The sequence below is a fragment of the Tachysurus fulvidraco genome, chromosome 2 (assembly GCF_022655615.1).
Source record: "Tachysurus fulvidraco isolate hzauxx_2018 chromosome 2, HZAU_PFXX_2.0, whole genome shotgun sequence".
Lineage (NCBI taxonomy): Eukaryota > Metazoa > Chordata > Actinopteri > Siluriformes > Bagridae > Tachysurus > Tachysurus fulvidraco.
Window position 1 is genome coordinate 8,262,375 of NC_062519.1, and position 26,107 is coordinate 8,288,481.

Sequence of the window (26,107 nt, forward strand, 5' to 3'; positions counted from 1 at the left end):
CCTCCTCGCGTTTCTTTCGCCTTGCCGCTTTGCTGTGTGGATATGAAACATAAAAAATAAATAAAAACAGTAGACAAAGACTAATGAGCAGTGCATCAACAGAAAAACACTATGAAGTAAGCGGTGATGAACAGACCTTTCCTTTTTTGGGGCGTCTGTCTTAGTTTCAAAAGCTGCATGAGTCTCACTGGAGGGATCGTAGTGCAAAGCTGAAATGTCCCTACAGAGTGACAGAGACTGTTAGGATTCGAGGTTAAGACAACATCTGTTTGAGTAGTGTGGTATATAGTAGTGACAAAATACACAAATGCTCTAATTTTCAGCCTAAATAGAAGAACTCGTACTTGAAGATTTTGCCTTTGGTCGCCTCTTTACGTGTGTCACTTGGCTGAATGCTGACATTAAGGACACTTTGCAAGATGGACAGATTTTTGTTTTTCTCTTCAGCCAGCTCCTGTTCTCCTGGGGTTTGCTGGGCTTCCACATCTAAAACAGATATTGATGCAGATACAAAAATAGAAGAGAGTCTTGGTATTTATAGCAACACGGGTGAAGACCTCCTTGTTCCTGAAACTGGTGTTTATTTTCCCTCTTTGTTTATGTATTAAATAATAAAAAGCGTCTTCCAGCAGAGATTTAGGTTGATGGTGTACGAAGTCTGTAACCTATCGAATCAGTGTTGATGTATTCATTGATAGAGACTTTAAAGCACTTTCATACGTCGCTCCGGATAAGGGTGTCTGCCAAATGCCATAAATGTAAAACAACATAACATGGACAGTGTACTTCTTTCTACAGGTGTGTACTCCTGTGATGTTACAGGACAGAAGTACACAGCCAGTGTAGGATTACTAAGCCTAGGATTCAGTCAGGATACCATCAGCCTAAAACTTACATACAACAGGCGAGCGGATTCTCTGTCGGTGCCGAACACTGGTGGGAGAAAAAAACCCTGCAGTGACAATCTGAACATGTATCACACTGAAAAGCAAAGCCTTCTTATAGGTCTATCACTTTTTCTACTTAGTACATAAGTAGGTTTTGATTTTTAAGAGTTAAATGACAAGCAAATTTGTAGCAGAATTTGATGTAGTTTTCATCAATCACCGTGTTGCAATAGTCACGTGCTGAAATGCAATCATTGTCCAGAGCAGCTTTTATTCCTTCTCCAGCTATTATCAAGATTTAAAGGTTTTTAGTAAGAATTATTACTAATATAAATGAGATAGCCTCCTGGTAGACCTGTGATAGGATCCCATGCTCTCATTGCTGCGGCCCGGGTTTGATTCACAGGCAGGGAGCGAACCAAGCCACTGAAGAGTTAACGTTTAGAGCTGGAACTAAGCCTAAAATTGGAGGGATGTATCTGATTTAAACACTTTGCCATATAAATAAGTAAATAAATAAATAATACGTGGACGAAATGATCAGCTGTGGCGACCCTGAACAGGAAGCAGCCGAAAACACACAAGACAACTAATATGACTAATATATTTCCAGCAAGAACTAATCATGTTATCAAACTGCTTAGACTTTCAGTGAGGACAAAAAAAAAATTGAGTTTTAGAGGTTTTGTTCCAGACCACTTTTTATTATTGTTTATTATTATTTATATTAGTAATAATTCTTACTAAAAACCTTTAAACCTTGCGAATAGCTAGAGAAGGAATAAAAGCTTGCCCTGGACAATGATTGCATTTCAGCACGTGACTATTGCAACACAGTGGTACACAAACTACATCATATTTGCTGTTTATTTAACTCTTAAAAATCAAAACCCTGTTTTGTACCAAGTAGAAAAAGTGACATGAGACATATTAAGGCGGCTTTGCTTTTCAGTGCCCCCCCCCCGTGTGATTGCGTTCGTCCCTGATGAGCAAAGCCAGAGGCAACGTGATGATTATGAAGGTTTTAATTAAGCTACGATGGAATAAGTGGCAATTATTTTTGTTTACAAGATTAAGATGATCTGACCTTGCTCCGGTTCTTCATCATCGCTTTCAAGAAACTTGGCACCCATCTGAAACCTCGGATCAGTTCCAAATCTGGACTGCAACTCCATGAGCTAAAAGAGTAAAAGAGTCATGTAAACGAGTGTCCAGTAGAACATGAATACAAATCATCTGAAGGGTTCAAAGTGACCTTATGTCCAGCTCGGCCTTCAAACTGAGGCTTGATCTTGAAGCGATCCTCCTCAGTGTCATCATCCTCATCCTCACTGCTTTCGAAGAGTCTGCTGCCGTCAGCCTTTTTCAACTTCTACACAATCCAGACCGAAGCAGGAAGTAACAAGAGAATAAAACTACAAATGATAACCAGGAAGGGCAATAAGAAAAGACTAAAAAAACTTGTGTCTCTCTGAAGTTTCACCTTTTCTCCAAGGACTTGCTTTGCTTCAGATACTGCGCCATCCTCGTCATCAGAACCTTCATCAAAAAGGTTCGTTTTTCGGGACGTTGTGTTTTCACTGTCATTATTAATTTCGTCATCGGAATCAAATACGATGTGTTTCCCTTTGTTTACGTTCGTCGAATCCTTTGAGAGAAAAACGATCAAAGACATTATTTAAAAAGAAACAAACACAAATGAACAAAGTCCTAGCGTGTGTGTGTGGGGGGGGGGGCAACAATTCGAGCACAGCAACTCGACACATACTTTAAAATCAAAAATAATCTAAATTTATACAATTTTAAATGAATTCATTGAGGTTCACTTGACTGTGTCTTTATACGCAAATCCAGGAGTGTTTATAGGACACAAACATTTACCTCCTGCAGCTGCGGCTTTAATAGTTTTCATTCCAGTATTTCTGCACACGCAATATTGATTGGACATACACTTATTCATTGCTAACCCTAAGGTTGTGGGTTCGAGTCTCGGGCCGGCAATACCACGACTGAGGTGCCCTTGAGCAAGGCACCGAACCCCCCAACTTCTCCCCAGGCACCGCAGCATAAATAGCTGTCCACTGCTCCGGGTGCGTGTTCACGGTGTGTGTGTTCACTGCTGTGTGTGCACTTTGGATGGGTTAAATGCAGAGAACAAATTCTGAGTATGGGTCACCGTATGTCACGTCACTTTGTCTTGTTTGTTCATACTGTCTTTTGTCCTGCACTGTCTTATTTGTCTTTTCCTGCACTGTTTGCACCAGGTTGCACAGATGTCTTTGTTTTATGTAGCACCCTGATCCTGGAGAAACTTATTCACTGTGTACTGCAACAGCTATATATGGTTGAAAAAACAATAAAAGCTACTCGACGAGACATTTTTCCGAAGGAAGTTTTCACCACTGCTGAATTTCACTTGTGTGATTCTGAATAGATTTGTTCACATTCGTTCTTATAAATGAAACCCAGTGTGTCTGTTGGTTACTCACCACTTTTGAGAGCGCCCCCTGTATGAGTGTCTTCTGTTGCTGTGCCTCTTTCTGCCTCTGCTCCAAAGCAGCGAGACGTTTCTGATTGTCCTGCTGCTGCTTCACTGGGTCGAAAACAGACTGTTGAAATGGTTGTGGACCTGAACCAGTGTTTTTATTCATCTGTTTCGAGCTAAGCTTTGAGACTGCTTGTGGTTTTGTACTTTTCTGCTCCTCTTCATCGCTACTCGTCTCCGATTCTTCGGTGGACTCGGCGCTATCGGAAGCAGGTCTTTCGTGTGTCGTTGAGGTGTTGGTTTCTAAAGACACGGTTTGTTCTTCCTCTTCTTCTTCGTCACTGGATGAACTGCTCCTGGTTGAGTGTTCTGTCTGGGGTGAAGACGTCGGATGTTTAGGCTCAGAATGGCTTGTGTCATTTGTTTTTAGAGAGCAATTTGGTTTAGAAAGGAGCATCTTTGAATCTTGAGTAATTTCCATTTCATCCCCAGAGCAATCTATATGGATCTTGGGGTCTTTCTTGTTTAGCGTAGGTAGCTGCACACTCGTCTTTTCATATTCCATTGTTTTCAAGTCTGGTCTTAGTCTTTTAGGTTCCTCACTAAATCCAAAGATCACTTTTTCAGCTGCTCTTTTAACTCCAGTGTGTATGTTAGTGCTAGCAAAAAGGTCATTTGTCCCAACAAAAGCAGGAAGACAAGACTTTTTGACTTTTTTCTTTTTCTCCTCTTTGTCCTCATCTGGTCCAAATATCGATGCTAAAATATCCTCAGGGTTTATGCTGCTCCTTTTCGACTGAGCTTTCTGAGGCCTAGTTTCATGAAGAGAAGACTGTTTGGTTGTTTCGCTCGGTCCTGCCTTTGTGTCATCATCCTCGCTGCTTCCTTCATCCTCCATATTTTTAACAAGAGCTTCCAAATCTCCTAGCGACAGCTCCAACCTGTGGCAGTTCCCCATCAAGGCTTCGTAGTCAGAATCGATGCTTTCACCAGATGATTCGGAGTCATTATCCGACTCTGATTCGGAACGTGTCTCTGCGTTGTTCATCACAGGTCTCTTCCCATTGATCTTCTGAGACTTTACAGGAAACTTATTACTGAATGTTTCAGCCTCGATTAGATTCTCAGCTTTGCCCGCATTTTTGTTCTGAGTCAATATTTCATCCGTGTCAGCCGAGTCGTATTCCTCATCGTTCTCTGTAGGTTTTAAACCTTCAAGTTGTGCGCTGAAGCTGGTTTGACCGCCGCCCCAGAACATGCTGGATTTCACAACAAAGTCATCGCCCACCACTTCGAGGTTTCCTTCATCTTCTGTGACGACTGTTTTTTGGTTTCTTGAAATCTCATGTGCGACTAGCATGCGGAGTTCATCGTCCGAGTCAGCGTCACTGTCTAACACGCACACCGGATACTTACCACCTTTTAGCAGCCGTGGGGCAGTATCTCTATCCTGCACTGCCGTCCTCTCAGGAGCAGGTGGTGCAGAACATGGAATAGTGCTAGGATCCAAACATTTTTTGGTTTTTGTGGAGCGTTTTTTTTGTGGCGGGAACTCGCCTCGTCTTCTCTTGCTGATCTCGTCGTCCCCGCCTTCTACCTGCCACGTCAGTTTGGACACCGAAGTGAAGCCGTCCTCCATCTCGAGTTTCTTGATATTGTGGCAGTGCTTCGAAGGATCGTATTTGAGGACTTAAAGATCGGTTAAGACAAATCAGCTGTGAAGATTTATATGAAATGACAGAATAAATGAATAATTTCTCTTAAGGAAGAAGAATCAAACACTTTTTACAACACAATCAGGACCTTGTAACCGTTAGAAGCTATTTCTTGCATGAAGGAACATAAATATAAACGTAAAATATACTGAAAGCTATTTTGCTTATGAATGTACACACAGAAATTGATGTTTTTTAATTTTACCTTTACTATGTTGGGAAAGCTAGATATCGTATGATATACTAATGCTTTTCGCACTGCTCTTAAACCCGAGTTGTAAACCACCCACATTAAGAGTCAGCACTGTTTTTGTATTGTTAACCTCGCACCATGGTGCCAGAAAATGTACAGTGAGAAACGAGAAGTCTTAGAATATTACCGATGCTTATCAACAGCCAGCCAATCAGAAACCGAACACCACGTGCATCATATCACACGCTCTGGACAGACAGACAAACATTTAAACAGAAGCCAAAACATTTGTTTCGCTTTTACTTTTGGCTTTTACTCTCTGGCTTCTCTTTTTCTGCCCATCCCGAGGCATCCAGAAATTGTGCCAGCTCCAGTTGTGTTCCGCTTCATGAAGATATCGAACCTTTAGTGAGAAGAGGCCAAACTTGTTAGGATCGTGAAGCATCTAGAGATTTACCAGCTCAAGCTTCATGAGGATTTGGACAGTCAAAGGAGCCGGACTGTATATTTATAATCACACCCTCCAGTGTCACCCAAATGAGGATGAGGTTTCGTTTTCAGTCTGGTTCCTCTCAAGGTTTCTTCCTCTTCCATCTAAAGGAGTTTTTCCTCACCACAGTCACCTCAGGTTTCTCATTGGGGATAAAGACAAACGCATTTAAATATGCCTAATATTAATCTTATACTTGTGTATTATATTAATCTTTGTACAATATTAAACTTTTTGTACTATATTTCTTATGTTCTCTAACGCTGTTTTGAGACAATGTCCATTGTTAAAAGCGCTAATGAACTAAATGTTTGTCCTTCGTGTTCCTGTTGCTGTGCAGTTCAGTAGGCTAGAAGATTTACATGGTGGCAAATTTTCTCACGGACGCAAAAGCACAAGATGAGCGGTTATTTGACCCGGATGCATGCGGTATTTATCCAGTCAGTTGATGACGGTGCAAATATGCAAAGAAGTAAGTTAAACCAGGGTTCAGGAATGTAGAATTGTGAATTGTTAGATTATAAATAAGCAGGCTTAACTGTTAACCCTGGGTTAAGTATGAGCAGTGTGAAAAATCAAGCAAGACAACCCAGGACTCAGGAAAAGCCCTACAAAACAAGTAAAGTGTCCAATCGGCTAATGTGTCGATTGCCATGGCAACAGGAACATGAATGGAAAAGGATATCTTGGATTTGCCTTGACATTTCAGATGAACGACAGGAAGGACTCTTCCAAATTTGCTCACCACCCAGTTCTAGAGAGAACAAAGATAACAACAGAAAGGTTACTGACAGCAAAAATACATTGCTTATGTCTATTAGGAAGCCACTAAGATCATCCTGTAACAGAAATATATCCATGTTACAAGACAGAAATTAATTAGAAGATAGTTCGACTCCCAGGTACACAAAAGGGCCCCTGTTTGGCCCCTGAGCAAGGCCCTTAGCCCCTAATTGCAAAGTGATGAAGGGAAAATTTATGGGGAAATTATCAAGTTCCCTATGCTGAAAATTGACACAGACACTGGAGACTTCTCCCATGAACTTATCAACTTCTCCTTTCAGAAAACTTTATAAGTTCATGGAAGAAGTCCGGGTCAATCTTCAGCGTTTTTCAGTTCAGTGTTTTTCCAGGTTCTAAGTAACATTAAAAGCTGCATTTTTTCATCCTATTATCCTCAAAATCATAGTTACGTAATCGGGTAACAAGTAACAAGGCATCTGAAAATTTAGGAAGCAATAAAAGTAAAATATAAATACACAAATATTATACAGTTTATGTGATCGTTGTTTTTTTAATTTACAGGTAAAAAGTTGCATTAATATTGGATGACAGAATAAAGCTAATGCTTCTTCTAATCTTATTAGTTCCTAGCCTTAGCCTCAGATGTTATACCTAGGAACTATTGGCTGAATGTTTGATACGAAACACAAAATTGGAAAAATGGCAGAAGTTTTGAAATCATCATCTGATTGGTTGGATTTTACAGGATTTCCAAAAGTTGTACGCTTCATGTTTTTTTTTTTTTTTTTAACAGCCCCCTTGGAAACAACGCCACCGTGACGCTCTACTTCTGGCATGGGAGAAGAAAGCTGTTGTGTTTACAACTGTGACTCTGAGCGCTTAAGAGGTTCAGCTAAATGCAGGATTTTCCGAATGATATGATGTTCACTGATATAGACTCATTAATTTGTACGACTTTCTTAAATATAAAACGAACTGTGATTGGTTGCTTAAAGATGCCCGTATCCAGAGCGACCTACATTATGATCTTATTTTCATACAACTGAGCAATTGAGGATTAAGGACCGTGATCAAGGGGACGTTTGGTGGCCCTGGGATTTGAACTAATGACCTTCCAATCCAATGCCTTGACCATTCAGCTACCACATCCCCATTTATAGCTAAAGTGGAGAAATTTACTTTAAAATGATAAAAACAAGTAGAATATCTTTCATCATCACAAGTAACAAAAAGTGGATGTTAATATACTGCAAGTGCAATAAGAAAAATTATATTTTATCTTTTTTTGTCTCTTATTCCACAGGAGTCTGCGAATTTTAATGAGTCTCTCAGGTATTTTGTTTGGGTCATGTGATCTGTTTTCCTCATTGCTCCTGACTCTTTACATTTTCACTGCAAACTGCTTGTAAATTTGAGTTTGCCTGAACTAGCTTGTGTTGTGTTTAGCCATGTAGCATATAGCTAAAATAAAAGAAGAACATCACATCAGAGCCTCAGATGTTTGGTTAGAAGATCAAACTGCAAAAAAAAGAACCTTGTGTCCTGGGATCTCAGTTCCTGGAACAGCTGCTTTCATGTGGAAGTTCTCTACTCCAGCTGCCTTGAAGGACTCCAAGATTTGTTCTTTTGCATCAGTCCTCGGAGTCTGAATCGTCTCAGCCGCTTGCTGCCGTTCTGCTGTAAGTCTGGGACAGATTTCATTAAGGATCTGAGTTTACTTTTACTGCTAAACCAGCATCAATATCAAAACAGTGCACCAATTTTGGAAAATTCTGCCTACATGCTGAAGACTTTAGATGATAAACCCTACCGGTGTAAGAAGCTTTCTTTTGCCAATTCGATTTGTAATGTTCCACCTTTCCACTTGGATTTGTTCAACACCGTGACACCTGCATAAAGAGAAAGAAATAGGTTACCGTACACAATTATTTTTCAGTGTATGGAAATATACTACAAAAAACAACAGTGTCTGAATTTGATTCTTTCATACTGTTTGTTTGCCCTTTATCCACCAGTGCACGTTTTACACGTCACACTACGGGAAGCTTTTAGAAAGTACTGATGTTGGTGTTAAAAACATGCCGTTTTTAATTAAATCTCCAGACCAATCATATTTAAGATTAGAAATGAGAACCGTAAGAGAATATGAGTAAGAGATTAAAACAGGATGGGGTGTTAATCTTATAGGGAAAGTTACTTCTAAGCATTTTATTCCTATTATACAACACTGATTTGCAGACGATTACAAGTTATATTTATTTATTTATTTATATTAATGAATGGCTTGCGTTTTATCCATTTAGGATTACATTTAATGTTGTGGAACATCCTTAACTCTACCCGTGGCTGCATACAATCATATACAAGCAGCTCAAATTCTCTTGATTTTCAGCTTCCAAACCAACAGCAGGGACAAACAACCTCCTCATGGCCAGAATGCAACCACTCCTTTGTTACTGATGACGACAATAATTATAATAATAAATCTAAGTATCAACTGGTTAGTTAGCCAATACTAGCAACAAGAGGTAAGAGCATTGCTATGGTTACACTGTCATGTCTGAGAGCTTAGTGTGAAAGCATACGATGTTTTATATTGGAGCTCTCAGTTTAATGTAGCGAGCAATTAGGGAAAACCTTATAGCCTTCAGGTTAGTGGTGTAAACTCTACATTATCAGGCACACCCCTCAAAAGGCTTTGTTAGTATCAGTAATACTGCATGTAGAATTATATTTTTGCAATTTTGTCAATACAGTAACATTTAAGCCACATATCCTCAGGTCTGCCACTGATCGGTCAAACACCACACAGGCAATAGAATGCATGCAGATTTCTACTTCCAATTCTCAGGACTTTCAACTGTCAGCTTTAAGCATCCTTTACTTGCTAACTACAAACAACAGAACTTAAAACAAAAAAAGGAGCAAACTGCATACATGACTTGGTTGAATGAGTATATTTGGTTTAACAAGGAAAGCTATATACAAACCACATCATTCATTAGTGCATCGATTCAATTCAGCATACGTACATCTTTTGTAGTCAGAATCTGTAATATTAATATTCACGTAACCAAAAGTCTTCAGAGGAGATCCTGCAATAAAACCCAAAAAGACAAACAAAACAAAGTTGACTTTTACAAACATTATTTCAATTGTTTCAGAATAGAATGCACTAAACTGCTTCACGTAAACTCACCTTGTTCATCTTTCCGTGTTATTATCTCCACATCAGACACCTCGCCAAACTTGCCGAATCGATCTCGAAGATCTTTCTGAGTTATCGTGTGGCTCAGACCACCGATGTACAGCCGCTTCATGTCTCAAATGCTCATCTGTTCTGGACAAAAAGCAGGCAATACTTCAGCCGTGGCTCTCGAGATACTCGCATCAATGTCCAAGTCTGTCACAGTTGTGTTTTCAACATTAGTGTAACTGAGACTGTTATAAACACACGCTTATTGAGGATCACAAGACAGTTCCTCAAACCTTGATGCAAACCATTTGAAGGTAACAAATTAGAGACAAACTTGCAAATTTATCTTTAGAATTAACACATGGACTTCAGCGGCATACAAGTTTTACGGTGTAATGAATTTTTGTGATTTAAAGATAATTATTTTCAAATCCATACTAACAAACACAAAGTATAAAAGTGCAAACACAGCTTAGATATATCCAAAATAAAACCATCTCTACCTTATGACCCCTACAAACCCACAGCAGTCTCGTTTACAAACGACATAACATTATAGTTACTATATATTTCTGCGTGTAAAACACAAAAACACACCGTTATACCTAACTACACAAACAACTGTAATAGATTAATTTATACATGCTGAATGTGTGTCAGAGTGAAGTTTTCCTTTGAATACAGACACAGACAGCATCTCACCTAAGATGTGATCAATTCATCGTGAACTAGAGTGATTATATTAGATGTAAAAGTGTCCAAAACAAAGGATTAAGAACAAATGATTACCCATTCAGACACAGGTGGTGTGTGTCATCTCCAATGTACCTACATGTAGTAGGGGATGTTTAATGAGGTGCATTAAGGTTTGAATGTGGATGTAAACTATTATAAAACAACACTGATTTAAGTATATAAGTCAAACTTACGATACGATCTAAGAAGAAGTGTTAATGAACTCCGGATTGCTGCAGAACTGAAAAAATAAAGATGTTTATTATATGTGATTTTGCTGTAGATTGACTTCTCACATGTTACTTAAAAACCTGTGTCGCATTAAACGGTTCCCGAGTAGCAACACTTACCTAGTTTTAGTTCCTACGTTTCAATGTTCCTTGTTTATCAACATATTTCTTCTTTTATTTATGTATTTATTTATTTTTCTTTACAATTCTATTTTATTATTGTGTGTATTTTGAATTATTAATCTTTGCTGCTTTCTTGGTGAGATTTTCTTTTAGCATAATATAGAGATGAAATTTGTAACAGGTCGTTTACGCGGATGCGATTGGTTTAGTTGACGTTGGCGCGATTTTTAGAGATTTGACATGGGATCCGTCCCAAATTACACCTCATTTCCTCTATAAGCAGGATACCCGGAACGTAATCTTAAAGTCCTTGACGCCATATTTAGTGCACTTTGTATTAAAAATAGAGCAATTTGAGACATAACCCAAGTCAGTGCTACATAATCAGGCACGAAGAGGCGTTCAGTTACTAAAGTAACTTGCTCTTGAAAAGTAAGTTTACAAAAAGAAAATTAAAATAAATAGCAACTGTTAACTGTTTTAAAACGTCTAAATTGCGTTTTAAATATAATGTTTCAATGTTATGTTTTGTTTTAGCGTTTGTGAATAAGTATAAACATATTAAAGTATTTAAGGTGTTTTTCAACATCCATGTGCTACATTTTGTGTAATTACACGTAAATAAACTGTTAGTCGTGGTGTTGTGTCCACTAGAACAAATGGAAAACATGGAGCAGAAATATGAAGAAGAAATTCAACTACTCCAACAAGAGATAGAGACGTGTGAAGCCGAGCAGAAAGAGTGTTTACGAGCTATTTCGAGACAACATGGAGAAACAGTGCAAAATATCTTGTGAGTGTCTTGTGAGTATTTTGTCATTATCTTGTCAGTATCTTGTGAATAACTTGTTAGTATCTGGTCAGATCTTGTCTGTATCTTGTCAGTGTCTTGTCAGTATCTTGTGGGTATCGGAACAGATCTGGTCAGTGTCTTGTCAGTATCTTGTGAGTATCTGGTCATATATTGTCAGTGTCTTGTCAGTATTTTGTGAGTATCTGGTCAGATCTTGTCAGTGTCTTGTCAGCATTTTGTCAGTATCTTGTGAATAACTTGTCAGTATCTTGTCAGTATCCTGTCAGGATCTTGTCAGTATCCTGTCAGTATCTTGTGAATAACCTGTCAGTATCTTTTCAGTGTCTTGTCAGTGTCTTGTCAGTGTCTTTTCAGTATCTTGTGAGTATTTTGTCATTATCTTGTCAGTATCTTGTGAATAACTTGTTAGTATCTTATCAGTATCTTGTCAGTATCTTGTGAGTATCTGGTCAGATCTTGCTAGTATCTTGTCAGTGTCTTGTCAGTATCTTGTGAGTATCTGGTCAGATATTGTCAGTGTCTTGTCAGTATCTTGTGAGTATCTTGGCAGTATCTTATGAGTATCTTGTCAGTGTCTTGTCAGTATCTTGCCAGCATTTTGTCAGTATCTTGTCAGTATCTTGTGAATAACTTGTTAGTATCTTGTCAGTATCTTGTGCATATCCTGTAAGTGTCTTGTCAGTATCTTGTGAGTATCTTGTCATAATCTTGTCAGTATCCTGTCAGTATCTTGTGAATAACCTGTCAGTATCCTGTCAGTATCTTGTTAGTATCTTGTCAGTATCTTGTGAGTATATTGTCAATATCTTGTGAGTATCTTGTCAGTGTCTTGACAGTATCTTATCAGCAGTTTGTCAGTATCTTGTGAATAACTTGTTAGTATCTTCTGCATATCTTGTGAGTGTCTTGTCAGTATCTTGGGAGTATTTTGTCATGATCTTGTCAGTATCCTGTCAGTATCTTGTGAATAACGGAACCGGCTTCTTTTTCAGAAAGACGATCTCCATCCAAAAAGACAGAGAAGATGGTGGGATAAATAAAGAGCTTTCGAAGCTCGTGTCTGAAATCAGTGAAATGGAGAAGGACCTCCAAAGGCAGACAGACATCAGTGGGATATCTCTCTCAGAGTGTTGGGTCAAGACACTGGAGAAAAGTAAGAATTGTATGATAAAGAATCGGGTACAAAAATCACTATCTTATGAAGTGTAAATGTCTGCTGCAATGAATCAAGAGGACCTAGTTGATGTGTTTCAGGCATAAATCACTAGACTTTCAGTTTACTAAGATTCTTCTTATCTTTTATGATATCATAAAGATTCTATAATTTATTAACCTTGATTTAGCACAGACCTATTTCTATTTCATTGGGACATCATTTGTTTTACAGAATTCAGCTGCAGCAACCTTCAGTGGGCTTTTGTAGAAATCCACTCGTATATTTCTGTTAACTGGGTGCCTGCATCACTATATATTAATATTTTACAAATAACAACCTGCACTTGGAGCTTTCACAAGTTTGTTCACTTGGAGAGTTTTTATTATTTTATCGCTGATTTATTATGATGTGCTGATCAATTGGTTCACATTGTTATTTTCCTGTTTTTCTCAGGCAGTACAAAAACTGTACAGCAGTACAGACTTGCGGGTCTCTGTTGGCTTCTTTCATTCCAAGTTGAGTTTGCAGTGACTGAGATTCAGGTAAAACGAGTTTATATTAAAAAACAGAATGAATTTTGTGCTTTATGTCCCTAGGTTCTAAAAAAAAAGTACAGGGCAATAAAAAAATAAAACATTAAATTAAGCTAACCATCAAAACGGAATAACATGCTGGAAAGCAATTCAGTTCATTTTAGCTGAATTCAGTATGAATTTATTTACTGATAGTCCAGAGGTCCTGTTTTCTATGTAATTATAGCTGATCTGGAGAAGTGACAGGAAAAAAATGGCTGGGAAAGAACCCCTGTATCTTGTGTGGAATAATTATTCTGAGCACAAGAGGGCAGTTAAACACCACCGTCTGCATTAAGTGTCGTAATGCTGGGTAATCTTTATTAAATGATTTGCCATATGTTATTCTTAAAAGTTCTCTAAATTCTTAGAAAATTGTATTAAAATTTTGTGTTTTTTAATTACTATTTTTGTAGATATAACCAAAAGACAGGTAGCTGAGTGGATAATACGTAATTTCATGTAAAATTTCTTAAACCTGTCTGCATTAAATATGTAAGCGTTAGCTATGGATTTAGTCAGAAATCCAGACTAGCAGAGAGATTTAACAAATTCATGCAAACAATGTTCTTGGCACTTTTAAGAACATCAGATATTTGTGTAGTGCTTAATAAATAGCCTTTTTTTTTTTTTTTACATAACTGATCAGTGGTTTCACTAATTTAACACAAAAAATATTTTCCAACTCTCTTCCACCTGTTTATACCTCGTTATTTATGATTGCTTGGTTTTGGTGTATTGGTGTATTGGTGTATGGCAAATTATGATCTGTTAAAAAACACTTACCATATTTAGTTATTACTAATTTATAACTAATTTAGCTATTACTAAATTTATTTTATCGACGCCATGTTTGTTTGTGCAGGACGGTGACACCATCCTGAAAAAAGTGACTGACCTCAACATTATATCAGATGGAGCAGAGTTTAAAGACCTGTGTGGCTTTCAGTCAAGGTATGTTAAGTCATTGTTTACTGCAAGATATAAGGAGCTAGGCCTAGTCTATGGGATTCTGGGTTCACCCTAGGAAGCATGCTAACGTTGTCACTATTGACATTTGTTGGGCGTATACATGACCCCTAGCGTTAGAAAAGTGTAATCATGGGTAAACTGGAGCTCCTATCACACACACTGTCAATATCAACACTACTTCTAGTGTAATAATTGACTTATGCTGCCGAAGGTTAACAAATTTAGGTAAATACAAATATTGTTTGCTGAAAGTGATTCTAGTTGATATTGTTTGTCCAGTGCAGACTTAGTTGATGTCTGTTCTTGGGGTTTTAGCCATGGACACATTACAGACAGAAACTTGAGACAAGCCTGGCATTTCCCATCCAGCTATGAGCGGAACACTTACACGTCTGAGGTATACACATAATTTTCAGTGAAATACATTACATTTATAAAAACAGCAGTGGAAAATGAAATACAGTTTATATTCCTGTATTTTGTAGAAATTGTAGAAGAGTTAATAAAGGTATTCTTTTTCCGGGGCCTTTCAAATGGTATAGCAAGAGAAATGTGAGATCGTCGGATACTTTCCCGTATCTTTGCCAGAGCTTATAAAAAGCTGGACAATTTGCTAACAATTTACAAACTCCTGAAATTGGTAACTCCCGTGATCCTCCGCCTGCAACCTCATCACACAACCTCTGTCAAGTACCTTTCCCTGCTCATGGTCACCTGGTTACTAACGACACTCCCTAATAATTACATGAGTCCCATTGGACTGTCAGACATATTCTGTGAACTTCTCTCCAGCATAATGTCTGAGATGATTTTTAAATATTTATCTTCCGGTCTTGATTAGTGTTTAACCATACAGTCTTGTTTTGTTTATATCTGTTCGCTGATTGCCTGATCATTAGCCTGCCTCACATTTCTTATTGCCTAGGCATTTGGTTTCTCTTCCATATTGAGTACAACCAGAAAATATGCACTTGTCTCTGTTTATCAGCCTCGTAACAGGAAAAAAATATTAGAGGAGGAAGACGGTTTATTAAAAAAAGATTCTATTGATTTATTTGAAATCCTTATAAAAAAGTTACAATGGATTGTGGTTACAGTTTTTAGTTTATTAATAAACCATCATGCTTTTTAATCATTTATAGTTACATTAAATTTAGAAAACAATTAGTTCCATTTATCACTTAATTTATAGCAGCTGTAAATGTTTCTTCAGTAACCTCTTGTTTTCTCTCTTGATGTTAATTTAAAATAATGCTGCTTGTCATTTGACTGTGAAATCAGAAAGTCATACCAGCAAATAATAAGACTGACTTCAGTGAATAATGTGCTTTGCTGAGCATTATTATTTATTTGTTGCTGTACATATTCCATAAAGAACAGTCTTCCACTTCTTCCTCATATGTTGGTGGAGATCTTTCTAGCACATTTTGCAGCTCATTGCTTGGATAGGATTTCTTGTGATTATTATCTGTGAAACTTGTTTGGTGCCAATTCAGGATGCATCATCTGAATTACATTGCAGTGTGATTGGCAAAGCAAGGAGAATGTCAAAGCTTGTATGTCTGAGGTTTTGTACTGAAACAGGAAATTGCTGCCAGTAGATTCCATCGGCAGATTTAATGGAATAACTAATATACGGCAAAAAGAGAATTTTTTTTATAACTCTTGCTGAACTTTTCCATTATTACACTGGTAATTTTCAAAGTATTAACCTGTTGAGACAGAACCAAAAACAAAAATTTAGTCTTGAGTATGACCAACCTCATGGTCTGTGGATGCACATCTGGATCATATTGTCTGGTCTAAGATTCTGTCCTGGCACTTGGATGTGGAAAAATCCTTCAGACACCGATTTGCGCATACGTCTATGCAGACTGTGTGTGTGTGTGTGTGTGTGTGTGTGTGTGTTAACGTCTCAAGGAAGGCTGTTTTAAAATAATTATTCCATGTAAAGTTGAGTAAAAGCAGTTTCTGAAAACCATTGAGATCACAAACAAGTGATTGAATTTTATTTTGGATCTTTTCAGTGAGCTGAAGAACTTTGTATAATAACTTCAGCATGCCACAGTTATTTCAGTTATTTAAGCAATTTAAATGCGAACATGTGTCATACAATTATTATAATATGCAGCTGACTGCTCCAAATGTACACAAATGCCATTTAAAATATATTCCTTGAAATTCTATTATTTTAAACTAAACATGTCAGTAATTAAATCTTACTGTGTTTATGACAAAAAGAGCAATTGGGGCAAAATGGTGCATGAAACACATTGCCCTATTGCTCTATATTCAATGACTGGTTATTGTGGAGTGCTTCTTCTAACAAATTCTGTAAGTACCACGGGTTCTCCTTGATTGCAATGGTTTCTCGTTCCACCACTGCATAGTCGTTCTCGGTGGGGGTCAGCTTCCGGGAGATGAATACGGCTGGTTGCTCATCCCCTTCGATCTCTTGGGAGAGGCCCACTCCCAGACCGGTTTCCGACGTATCTGTCTGGAGAGAGAATTGGAGGCTGAAGTTGGGATTCCTCAAAACTTGGTGGGTAATAAGGGCCCTCTTCAAGCGGAAGAACACTCGCTCGGTGTCACTTGTCCATTGCACCTGGTCCAGCTGGCCCTTCCTGGTTAGATTTAAAAGGGGGGAGGCTATAGAGGAGAAGTTAGGGACAAATCGACGATAATAGCCAGCCAAACCCAAAAATGCACATACCTTCTTTTGGTGGGATGGGGTACTCCTTGATAGCCTTTATTTTCCTCTCCTGAGGTAGGATGCCGTGGCTGATGCAGTAGCCCAGCAATTGTGCCTTGGACAGACCCAGGTGGCACTTGTGGGAGTTTGCTGTAAGACCGGCCTTCTGGGGGGCTGCCAGAACCTCCCCCAGATGGAATAAGAGGTGGGGGCAGGTCTTTAGCTCGAAATGTTTAGTAAATTCAATTCAAGTTTCAAGTTTTGTATAATGCTTTTTACAATTGACATTGTTTTAAAGCAGCTTTACAGAACAAAAGGCTATTATAAAGAATAATATAAAGATTAATATAATACAAAATTCAAGATCAATATTAGATATATTTAAATGTGTTTGCATTTATCCCTAATGAGCAAGTCTGAGGTGACTCAGGCAGCAGTGGCAAGGAAAAACTCCCTTGAATGGAAGGAAGAAATGTTGAGAGGAACCAGACTCAAAGGGGAACCCATCCTCATATGGGTGACACTGGATGGGGTGATATAAATATAAAGTCTGACAAATGTTGTAATGATGCAGTTGGCATCTACTCTAGTATTGCAGAGTCTAACTGGAGCTGGTAGATCTCTAGATGCCTCAGGATTCTCACAGAGTCCGCCTCATCTCAGTGGTCTTCATCGCACGGAAGACAATTGGGGCTGGTACAATTCTGGATGACTCAGGATGGGTGGAAAGAGCGAAGCACTGGAAAGCTTGTCGATGCCTGGTGAGTCTCTCGGAAGACTCTTCATGACATTGTCCAGATAGGTCATCTACTTGGGGAAGGGGATAGTTGTCGAACTCTGAGGTCTGGTTGAGTCTCTTGGAGCCGTTCTTTACAGGGGCGGATGCCTCCGTCCAATTTAGGCACCACCACAATGGGGCTGGACCATGGGCTGTCTGTCTCTTCGATGATCCTGTCCTTTAACATTCACTCCAATTCTTCCTCTATGGAGTGATGGCAGGTTTCAGGGACCCGGGAAGCTGGGTCAGTCCTGGTATGGCAATTGCTGCTGTATCTGCAACAGGGGAAGCAAATGCAGACAGAGCAGGGGACGGAGAAATCCATGTCGTTGCTATGTTAATGTGGTTTTATCTATGTGTCTGCGTGCTTACCTGGCTGTTGCATTTTTTAGTTGACTGGGCCTAACTTCTCGAGGATGGTGTACGGGCCCTGCCATTTTGGCAGGAACTTGCAGACAGCGAGTAACATGAGTAACATGACCTGGTCTCCCTGTGGGATCTCTCAAGGTTGGGCTGGAAACCAACTTTTATAGATTGTAAACTCTTTGTTGGGCATGCTGGGCTTCCTTTAAGTGCTCCTTTTTATGATGGGCCCAATGCAGTTGATTCACGCCTGCATGTCCTGAATGAAATCGATGATGGACCGTAAGGGGAGAGCAGTCCCTGAGGTTGCCGTTTGAAGAGGAGCTTGAGACGGACATAAAGAAGGAGGAGGTCCCAGTTTCCTCCATTCCTGTTTACCACCTTCTGTGGCATCCTCTTCAGCGTCTGATTAAAGCTCTCCACAAGCCCATCAGTCTGCGGGTGGTGGACAAATGTCCTCAGATGTTTGACCTGCAACAGTCGACACAGATCCACCATTAGTCGAGACATAAATGGGGTACCTTGATCAGTGAACACGTCCTATGGTATCCCGACCCGCCTGAAGCACATGGAGAGCTTCTTGGCGATAGTGCAGGAGGTGGCCTTCCAAATTAAGACTGCCTCTGGGTATCTGGTGACGTAATCTATGATGACAAGGTTATACTCTGACCCGACAAGGTCCATGCCGATTCTTTTGAACAGCACACCGATGATGGGGAGGAGAATGAGATTGGGTGCAGGATCGACAAAAGTCTAGTCCCTCCGCATTTATGCCGGGCCATGTGAATTGATCCAATTGCTTCTCTAGAGCAGTGGTCCCCAACCTTTTTTTTGCCGCGGACTGGTCAATGTTTGATAATTTTACCGTGGCCCGAGTGGGGGGTGGTGGCTATACAATTAAATTAAAAATAATAATTTTAATTTAATTGTATTTAATCATGCCTTTTTAACTCACTACAATACTAAATCAATAAGAACCCTGAGCTTGTTTCTTTGCAACGAGACGGTTCCATCTGGGGTAATAGGAGACAATGACACCCGAAGTGTGTTGGTTATGTCCAGTTTATTCCGTTGTTTTGTTTTGGTTGTCGTCACTGCAGAAAACCCCGCGTCACACAGATAGCATGTTGGAAATGGCAATAGGGATTTAAGTGCTGTGGTGGCAATCTCAGGGTATTCTGCCATGACTTTAATCCAGAACACCAGCAGAGTTTCTAACTTTCTAACGACGTCTGTTTCGTGCTCATTTTTCTCATTTGAAATTAAATTTGAGCAAACACAATATACACGTACACCAAGCACTGTTAAACATGAGAAAGTACCGGTGAACAGAGAGAAGAGAGATACACACCTTCTCTCTCCACCAAAGCTACAATACCGCAGCCGCTCAGCTCCAGACGTCACCTAAACCCGGGCCGATATCATATTTTGCGCATGCGCTGCATTGGTGCGGCTTTAGGTGACGTCTCTCAGTTAACCTCTCGTCCATGGAAAGTCGGACAAACCCGAGAGAAATACACCACAGTAAATAAAATGGAAATAATTTAATGTTCCTTGGGCGGCCCGGTACCATTTGGTCCACGGACCGGTACCGGTCCGCGGACCAGGGGTTGGGGACCACTGCTCTAGAGTATTCTTTGGGCAGAGGTTTCCCCTCAGTGGGTGCGTATGGGCCAGGTTTAGTAGGAGGGGAGTGCGCAGGTGTGGTACGACAAGCAGGCTACAGGGCACTCCCCTTCAATGTTGTGATACAACAGGCCATTCTTCACCAAAAAGGCTGGCAGCAGCTGTGTGGGATCGGTCCTCTCCCCTTCTACCTGTAGCACCTGTCCCCAACAGTGCTTCAGCCGGTAATCCTATTTTTTCCCAAGCTTCTATTCTGGGTAGCCTGTTGGATCACAGATGAGATGGGGTTAGATAAGGACTGGGACTCACCTGGAGAGGAGCCATCGGTGTCATGTTCTTCCTTAGCCATGCATGCCTGCTGCACCCTGCCGTCTGCTTTCGACCCGCTTTCTTCTTGGTGGCCAGCTCCATGGCTGGCCACTCACCTCCAGTGTGAGCTGTTGTGCATGCAGCCCACAAACAGCGAGCTACTGTTTGTGGGCCCAGTGGTGGGTGCGTAAGCTCCGGCTCAGTGGGCATGGGTCCATTGATGGGCCCCTGGGTGGGGCGTCTCTACACTTTTCTACCCTCCCTGGGGGCGGATTGGGCCGGGATTCCTTCCTCCAAACATGGAGGGTTAGGTGCAAATCACAATCATGTTTACACAGAACACACAGTGAGGTGAATAATATCAAGGAAATAGGTGAGGAAACTTGGTTTAGGCCTTGGTGAGGGCTCCAGCTGGCAGACTTCTAGTTGCAAGAGAAGCAGAGAGATAGTCCTGTTGGAGGAATAGGGAATAGAGGTTGACCCAGGAGTCTGAAAAAAAACAGCCAAGGGCTCCATCCATGGGTAACTTGTCTTACTTCCCACTGGCTGCTGAGCTGAGCTTTCCGCTGTGGTGCTCTGTTGAAGGGTGAGTGCCACAGTGGTGCTCCTGATTGGTCCTTGCGTTTTTGGCAGGAGTTTTTCTGGCCCGCCTTGCAGCCTAATCCATTGGTGCTGACTGTGGTGCTGAAACGTCTGGAAGCAATGTCCGTGGCACAGGCCGTTGTGTTGCACTGCCACTATCTTCTTCTGGAGGCAGAATTCCTGGGGAGAAGAGTGGTTTTTATGTCGTGCGGAGGTCACACATGTAGTATGTAAAATAACGTAATAATAATCAGTATAATAATCAGTAAAATTATTGTCTGAAAGCAGTTGACAGCTAATGCTGTTATCTGTTGAAGAAACTAGACAGTAGTTTTGACAGTAGTAGAGAATGTAGTAACGTCAGCTGACACAAAGTTTTAGGGACTCTTCTGACTCGGTTCTTAAAAAAAAGTTAGTTTTCCCTGAAAGAATGCAGGCCATCAAGAATCCAATTCTAAATAACTTGGATATCATCAACTACTGATCAGTAACTCTTTTCTCTTTTTTATTTTTCTTCTAAAATGAAAACATTATACAATCAGTGGTTTCAATACATCACCAAGAACAGTTACCACAATCCTATCCATTCTGTCTTAATAACTGCAAAATCCCTTGTGGTCATCACTGAGAAGCTCAGTGCTCATCCTGCTCGATCAGCCAAACTGTCCTCAGTCATCATACTTTATCATCAGCAATTGGTGCTGCCAACCAAAAAACTTTCTTGTCTAGCCACACGAGTATTGGAACTTGTGACACAGCATGGCAATTGCTTGCTTTGCTCCCAGATGGATATGACATGGAAGGGGACATCTGCTCTATGCAGTTTCTTCACTGTTGATCTCCCTAGACAACTCTCAGCCTTCTCAGTCTGTCACTACATGCAACTTTGGGGTTACCACAGACTATCAGCTCTTCTTTTTGACTCATTTATGTCTGTTTCTTCTTTAAAACATCAGGAGGATATGTTTTTTCCATCCACAGAGGCGTCTCAGGTGTTTGTTCAGTCCCTTGTCATTTTGAGTCTGGACTACTGCAATTCGCTCCTGACAGGTCTGTCTGTGTACTCCATCTGATCTCTATAACTGATCCAGAATGCAGTTGTAATTTCTTTTTCCCCAGGTTTTCTGACAATTCTCCATTGCTATACTTCCTCTACTGGTTACCTCTAGCTGCCCAGCTCACATTTAAAACACTGATGCTTGCCTGAAAAGCCCAAAACAGACCAGACATACCATTGTAGTATAAATGAATAGAGTGATATACCATGATGTTAGAAAATATTTATATTTGACATTTGGCAGACCCCCTTATCCGGACTGACTTTTTAATTGTTATCCTTTTTTTTTGTTTCTTCCCATAGCTAGCCAATTAAAGGCCTTGCTTATATCGCCCAGCATTGGCAGCCTGGGGGTCCTGGGATTGAACTCTCAACTGTCTGATCAGTAGCCCAAGACTTCAAACACTAAGCTACTATGCCCCAGTAGATAATATTATCTCATTGGCTAAGAAACTGAATCTGATAAGAAAGACAGATATTTCTACTAACATGTATAGAAAGCAGATGAAACATAAAATTTATCTCCCGTCTTAAAATGTATTTGAAGTTATGAATCCTCAACCTTGTGAAAGTTAAAGTGAATCTCATATTTATAATTGCAAACCATACCTGTAATATGTAAACATCTTTTGATGTAAAATCTATATACACTGTCCCGAACTACACGTCAAACTACAGTTGTTAGAATGAAATTATAGTCAGACCTAGTAGTAACTTAAAAGTAACCACAATATACTTATTTTCTGTTTGTCTTAAAGGCAGGGTCCCTGATTTTTGAAAGCCAATGTCGACATTTGAAATCACCAAAACAAACATGCCCCCAACCCATATGGGTCCCACCCCTGTATTGATAGCTCCGCCCACACATACATACGTAACCCAGGCAAATAATGGAAAGAAATGTGTCTTTATCATAGCTGAAGGGAAGAACAATACGATTGCAGATAATCAAACAAGCAAAAATGACACACAAGCATAATCATGTAAAGGACAAAGGCATATATTAGTTCTGTGAAACAAAGCAAAACCAACGTTACTCACCTACCGAGAAGGAAAAAAGCGTCTTAAGTAAAGCTGAATTTCCCGAGTCAATAACTCCTGAGCTAAAAGCTGTTACTACACAAAACACGGTTGTAGCTGCCTCTCTACATTACTATGATAGAAAAGAGGTGTTATTTGTGTAGTAACAGCGTTTAGCTCAGGAGTTATTGACTCTGGAAACTCCAATCTGTGAATATACTTCCTGCTCCTTCAGTTCTCTCTAGCGCTGGAAAGCTGATCCTATATTGACACGTCCTACTTCTTGCCTTATCGTAAGCCTTTCTTTGCTTGCTTTCTTTGTTTTTATCCTCCATGTCAATGTTAAAACCGCTTTCTGCTAATGTCACACATGCGCACTGAACACTCTCTTCGCCACATTTTGACAAGCCCCGCCCCTTTCTGCTCATTGGCTATGCATTTGTTTTGATTTTTGTTTATTATTCGGCCCGACTCAGTTTTCTGAGGCATTTCTCAAAAATCTGAGACCCTGCCTTTAATAAAGAAAAATGGTCATGTGTGGAATTTTAAAGGTTTTTATTTGAAATAAAGCCAGGAGCAGAAATGAACCAAGCAAAACAACACAACAGACTTTTCTGACAGATGAGTGGGGTTAAGAATGTCTATTTGTATCTGGGCTGTATACACACACACACACACACACACACACTTCCACACACACACACTTCCACACACACACACACACACACACACACACAAGTTAAAATAGGTCAGAGTAAATGAAAAACAGGTGCAGTCTATTGCCCATTTGTTCTGCATAAATCTCACTTTCCTCTCCAGCAGGCACTTGACTAGGCCCCGTTTTTTCTGGGACACCTGAAATCATTGTAATCTACAGTGAAAAACACTCCCATTAACCATCTGTCTAACATCCTATGTCTGACAACTATTTCGCTATCTAACCTTCTCTACATGTACCTTGCTTTGATTTCCCAGACACACAATTTACTTGATTGTAAGCCAGGAAACATATTGAAGCATCATGTATGTCATGTCAAATATCTTGTCTGCCTTCAGTCGAGTCACACTGTGCGCATTTCAACTCCATTTCTGTGCTTCTGGCAGCAAAAAGAGCAACTCTGCTGTTTGATTTTAAACTGTTTGGGCAATGCCAACATTCAACCATCAGTTATGAATTTAGATATGAATATTTTTAGATTTTTTTATTTTGAGAAGATGAACTGTTTTTTTCCCTCTATACACAAGTGAAAATAAAACGATGAATCAAGAGCAGCATCATGTATGAGCTGAACAGTCTAATCTTTATTAATTATTAGATTAATGAAAATCCTTAGAGATTGTCTTCCCACTCTTTTTTAAAGGTTTTGCTTATGGACATACTTAATTTGGTACTAAAGGAGTTCCATAGGATATATATGAAATCATTATCATTGTATTTCGTTAAGATAGAAAATGTTTTCTCTAAAGCCTGCAGGTCTGTCTTTAGTGATCTTGGCCTTTATTCCATGTCCCTGAGAGACAGAATTTTCCATCAGGTCTTTACGGCATTTCTCTAAACACAGACTTGGAGTCTCCACATTTGTGGAAAGTCGTGTCCCGTGCCACACAGCTCTGGGCTCAGTGTAACTATGAAAGACTCAAAATGACTCAGGCTTTGCCAGTATGAGCTGGCAATGCAAGAGCCAAGTAGATCAAATACAAGACCACCAACTAACTGTCGTACAGTGCTTTGCCTTGGTTGTGCAGTAGCTGAATTTGGTCATAAAGACATTACTAAATGTTAGACACAATTCAAGAGATAATTCTCTTAAAAGGGCTCTTGTTCAAAAAAGCACACACTTAATTGAGCTTTAAGTGAAGTATATCATCTTTCTTTCAGAGTAGAGGAGTCAAAGTGCGTTTTCCTGTTCTTCAGAACCCTGAGGGCATTTTCAGAGAGATGTAAGCAAAGAACCTGTGCATTCCAACACTTTAAGGTAAGATGTCAAAAATAATTTCAGGGCTTGTAATGAGCTTTTCTAAGGTACCTTTTGGAGTGCTATGATAGTCATTTCACATACACAACACATTCTCTGCTTCTGCAAAGGAACTTCAGAAATGCTCATTTAAGACAGGCCAGGAGGATGCACATAATAACTTTAACACATTTCTTTAACAATTGTGTTAAACGCACATGCCTCGATAGCCTTCACCCACCATAGTTGGCAGCACAGTATATCAACCTAACACTCTACTGCAATAAAAAGGTAGTGGAACCTACACAGGTTTGTACAATCTCCTTCATTCTTTTCACACTGCTATACTGAACAGTCAGTGAGAAGATCAACAGGCTATGCTTCTTTCCTCCAGGGTATTTTCTGATGCTGGAAGCATGAATCAGGTTTTAACGATCGAGTTTCTGTTCTGTCTTGCCTCTGCACTGCAGGAGCCAGGACAGCAGTTTATTCTACAAGAGAAAAGCTTGTACTGTGCCTTATTCAGTCCAATGGACACCATGTCTCACTTGTATTCAAATGCTGGTATCCAAAAAAAACTTGTACACTTAGATTGTTAAATACAGCTGTTTAAATTGGCTGTTAAGAGGCTTATATTGAGACTTTTAACCAGTCAGTGAAAATTCAAACCTAATAGTTCCTAAACTATTTCCTGTTGTATATTTCCTACTATTTTCCCTGTAGTGTACATTTTTTTTCAGTACATTGAAAGTCATGGGTTTTTATTAGCCATTACTACAGAATGGCAAAACTCCCAAAATTGTGCCCTATATAGTAAGAAGGGACTCATTTTGGACATACAGAGGGTTGCAGAATAATTTCTTCCTTGGTGCAGGAAGTTAATTTTCCTGGAACTATGTGCAATGACATAATATAAATCCTGGTTTCTCTGATGGAATGTATTACAGCTCTGGAATGACAACTTCCGTTCATTTCTATTCCAAATCTCACTAAAGCCAGGCCTCATGGCTAACCACAGCTTAGAACAAAAGAACGCTAATTCAACCAATGCAACCATCATGAAGTAAAATAAAAATGGTGATAATTTAACCCATACTGTATTAACATTATAGAGAAAATTTTAATAATGCCAGTTCAAGCCATGCAGACAGTTTAAAAATTTCCATTGTTTCTCAATTGTAATTCTCTTTGGGATTTGCCTAAATATAATGCTGCAAGTAAAATTAACAAATATCAAAACATGTTTAAATTATTGTATTATAATGGTATTGAAATGTGAAAAGGTGTGTGCACATGTGTGTGTGTGTGTGTGTGTGTGTGTGTGTATGTGTGTGTGTAGCCTTGGAGCCAGACTTAGGACATCCATGCCTCAATCACAGTCATGGTCAGATATGCTGCACTCAGACACTTTGA

General features: G+C 39.6%; 2 protein-coding genes across 7 annotated transcripts in view; one reads left to right on the forward strand and one right to left on the reverse strand.

The window, feature by feature from the left end:
- nol8 (nucleolar protein 8) overlaps window positions 1-10,975 on the reverse strand; it is a 14,966-nt gene extending 3,991 nt beyond the window's left edge. The window contains exons 1-15 of one of the 5 annotated variants that reach the window (XM_047810642.1): window positions 10,796-10,975; window positions 10,640-10,686; window positions 10,500-10,538; window positions 9,714-9,854; window positions 9,547-9,609; window positions 8,325-8,403; window positions 8,049-8,199; window positions 6,456-6,524; window positions 3,377-5,062; window positions 2,371-2,535; window positions 2,143-2,259; window positions 1,975-2,065; window positions 345-486; window positions 137-220; window positions 1-32 (exon numbers count right to left, since the gene is read on the reverse strand). The exon at window positions 1-32 is cut by the window's left edge and continues 300 nt beyond it. In XM_047810642.1, the coding sequence (XP_047666598.1) occupies window positions 1-32; window positions 137-220; window positions 345-486; window positions 1,975-2,065; window positions 2,143-2,259; window positions 2,371-2,535; window positions 3,377-5,062; window positions 6,456-6,524; window positions 8,049-8,199; window positions 8,325-8,403; window positions 9,547-9,609; window positions 9,714-9,834 (2,800 nt within the window). In that variant the 5' untranslated portion in view covers window positions 9,835-9,854; window positions 10,500-10,538; window positions 10,640-10,686; window positions 10,796-10,975. The other 4 variants (XM_047810641.1, XM_047810639.1, XM_047810640.1 and 1 more) reach the window with 4 other exon arrangements.
- Window positions 10,976-11,077: 102 nt separating this feature from the next.
- LOC113639110 (centromere protein P) overlaps window positions 11,078-26,107 on the forward strand; it is a 70,616-nt gene continuing 55,586 nt past the window's right edge. The window contains exons 1-6 of one of the 2 annotated variants that reach the window (XM_047810643.1): window positions 11,078-11,230; window positions 11,453-11,591; window positions 12,605-12,765; window positions 13,222-13,310; window positions 14,206-14,294; window positions 24,619-24,715. In XM_047810643.1, coding sequence (XP_047666599.1) covers window positions 11,458-11,591; window positions 12,605-12,765; window positions 13,222-13,310; window positions 14,206-14,294; window positions 24,619-24,715 — 570 coding nt within the window. In that variant the 5' untranslated portion in view covers window positions 11,078-11,230; window positions 11,453-11,457. Of the gene's footprint in view, window positions 11,231-11,431; window positions 11,592-12,604; window positions 12,766-13,221; window positions 13,311-14,205; window positions 14,295-24,618; window positions 24,716-26,107 lie in introns of both variants that reach the window. The other variant, XM_047810644.1, reaches the window with a different exon arrangement.